This window comes from Austrofundulus limnaeus, unplaced genomic scaffold (assembly GCF_001266775.1).
Source record: "Austrofundulus limnaeus strain Quisiro unplaced genomic scaffold, Austrofundulus_limnaeus-1.0 Scaffold185, whole genome shotgun sequence".
Taxonomy (NCBI): Eukaryota; Metazoa; Chordata; class Actinopteri; order Cyprinodontiformes; family Rivulidae; genus Austrofundulus; species Austrofundulus limnaeus.
In genome coordinates this window covers 147704-149711 of record NW_013952587.1, presented here as the reverse complement: position 1 = coordinate 149711, position 2008 = coordinate 147704, and the positions used below count along the sequence as shown (strand labels likewise).

The 2008-nt window shown below is 41.3% G+C and overlaps 1 protein-coding gene across 1 annotated transcript in view; it reads right to left on the bottom strand.

Moving 5' to 3' along the window:
- The window catches only part of tdrkh (tudor and KH domain containing), a 20875-nt gene that overhangs the window by 4625 nt on the left and 14242 nt on the right, over positions 1 to 2008 (bottom strand). Inside the window, exon 8 of the mRNA XM_014018191.1 lies at positions 1473 to 1648. Within this exon, the coding sequence (XP_013873645.1) occupies positions 1473 to 1648 (176 nt within the window). The remainder of the gene's footprint in view (positions 1 to 1472; positions 1649 to 2008) is intronic.

Below are 2008 nucleotides of genomic sequence, written 5' to 3'. Positions count from 1 at the left end.
GACCCTCACTACACGTTTGGGCCTGCCAGGTCTGACCGGCTTCCTCCCCCACCACCGGAGCCAGCTCACCACCAGGTAGTGGTCAGTTGACAGCTCCGCCCCTCTCTTCACCCGAGTGTCCAAGACATACGGTCGCAGATCCGATGAAACGACTTTACATTAGCAAAATGGATTTATGACTGAACGAACTTCCACGTCTATTTTTAACAATCTCTGTGGGTAACAATACATAAAAAACAAGTTTTTCTCCGACAATTGGGTGTGAAAAACTACAGTTGTTAAAGAAGCTTTGCTCTGCACGACGTGCAGCGAGAGGAGAGGGAGGAAGGAAATGTTCCCGCGACACGACGTAACTTTTCTACAGCGGGAGGAGGAAATTTTTTTTCTCTATATGCATTTTAAAATGCTAAAATTTCTTCATTATATTTCAAACTCCTGCTCAGTTGTCTCTGCACTCGCAGCCCTGTTGACACAGGTGTGATGACGTAATGACGATATGAAGGTAGACTATCAATTTCTTTTTTTATTTATTTTTTTATTTTTAACTTGTCCTGTCCGGCTGTGTGGCTCAGAATTATAACCTGAGTGTCATGGTATGGGCCGACAGATTTGCTTTCACAAGCGGAGCATTTTGGCTTTCGCCATAATGCTCCACTTGATAAATTAAACTTTATTAGAAATATTATTGGGCCTATTTCAATTATAACTGACAGATAGACAAGTAAAAAAAAGAAGAAAGAAAGGGAAAAAAGGAAAGAAAGGAGAGAGAGTTACAATACAATGGAAAAAAAGTGGAAGAAAGAATCGAAAACATGCGAGATATACAATAATACAACACGTCCAACAACCGTCTGCACACCTATATACACCTGGTGATCTTTCAGAACCCCCCGGATCTGAACCCCTGTCTGCGTGCGGTTGTGAGCAAGCATAAATATACAGGATTTCTCCAACGGAGTGTATAGTAGTGACTGTGGGGGAGTCCCAGAGCCGACCCCCAAGGCACAAGGCAGACATAAGGGGAGGCCAGAGCAAAAGACCCAAAGACGGTAGACTATCAGTTTCTACCATGGGCCAACTTCATACCGTTTCTACTGTCTACCGCGCAGCCCTAATTCAAGATGTCTTAAATTATCTCTGGTTTGTAGGTACAGTAAATATTGGTGTTTTTCTGATATTTTTATTATTCAAATCAATATTAATATTAAATCTAATAATCACTGAAATCAAGAGTTTTATTGTGATATAAATTTTACTCCTATCTCAGCCCTTCTCACAACACATTTTCAGAGGGATATCTGAAAGTTTGAACAAGATCACAGCATGTTGTTATTTTCAAAGTTTGACAAAAACGCCTACAGCTCCATCATTTCTCATCACAAAATGATTTTAGTTCACAACACTGCTTTGACAGGCGGTGGGTTATTCCTGGATTTATTTTCATGTCTTCACACTCTTCTTGCATCTCTTACCTCAAGCGCCGCAGGCTGGCCCGAGGCAGCTCCCCGTTGTCGCCAAAGTCTACGTAGTAGAGGTCCACCAGATCCAAGCCCTGGACTCCCAGAACCCTGGCCCTGTTCCACGTACCATGGTCTCGGTATGGAGCTGCCACGATGTCTCCAACAACAATAGTCTTGACCTGCTGCTCCTACAGAACCACAGCATGTTAAAGTATCATGTAAAGCTGTGAGTACACAGTGGAGACAGGTACTAAAGATAAGAACCACACTGATGGAATAATCTGAGCCACACAGAACCTGAAGCAAGTTAGATCTGAGTCTTAGCAAAAACTAGTATGCAAGTATCCATTAAGTACACTAATTTTAAATTAAAATAAGAGTATTCGAATAAGTGTATTATCTTACACTGTACTTGGCTTGTACTCAAAGTATACTAAAAGTTTAAGTATACTTAAACTATACTAATGTTTATCATGTTCTTTGATTTCTCCAGTGCTTTTAACACAATTCAGCCTGAGTTGCTTTGTCTGAAACTCCAGAAGACTCCG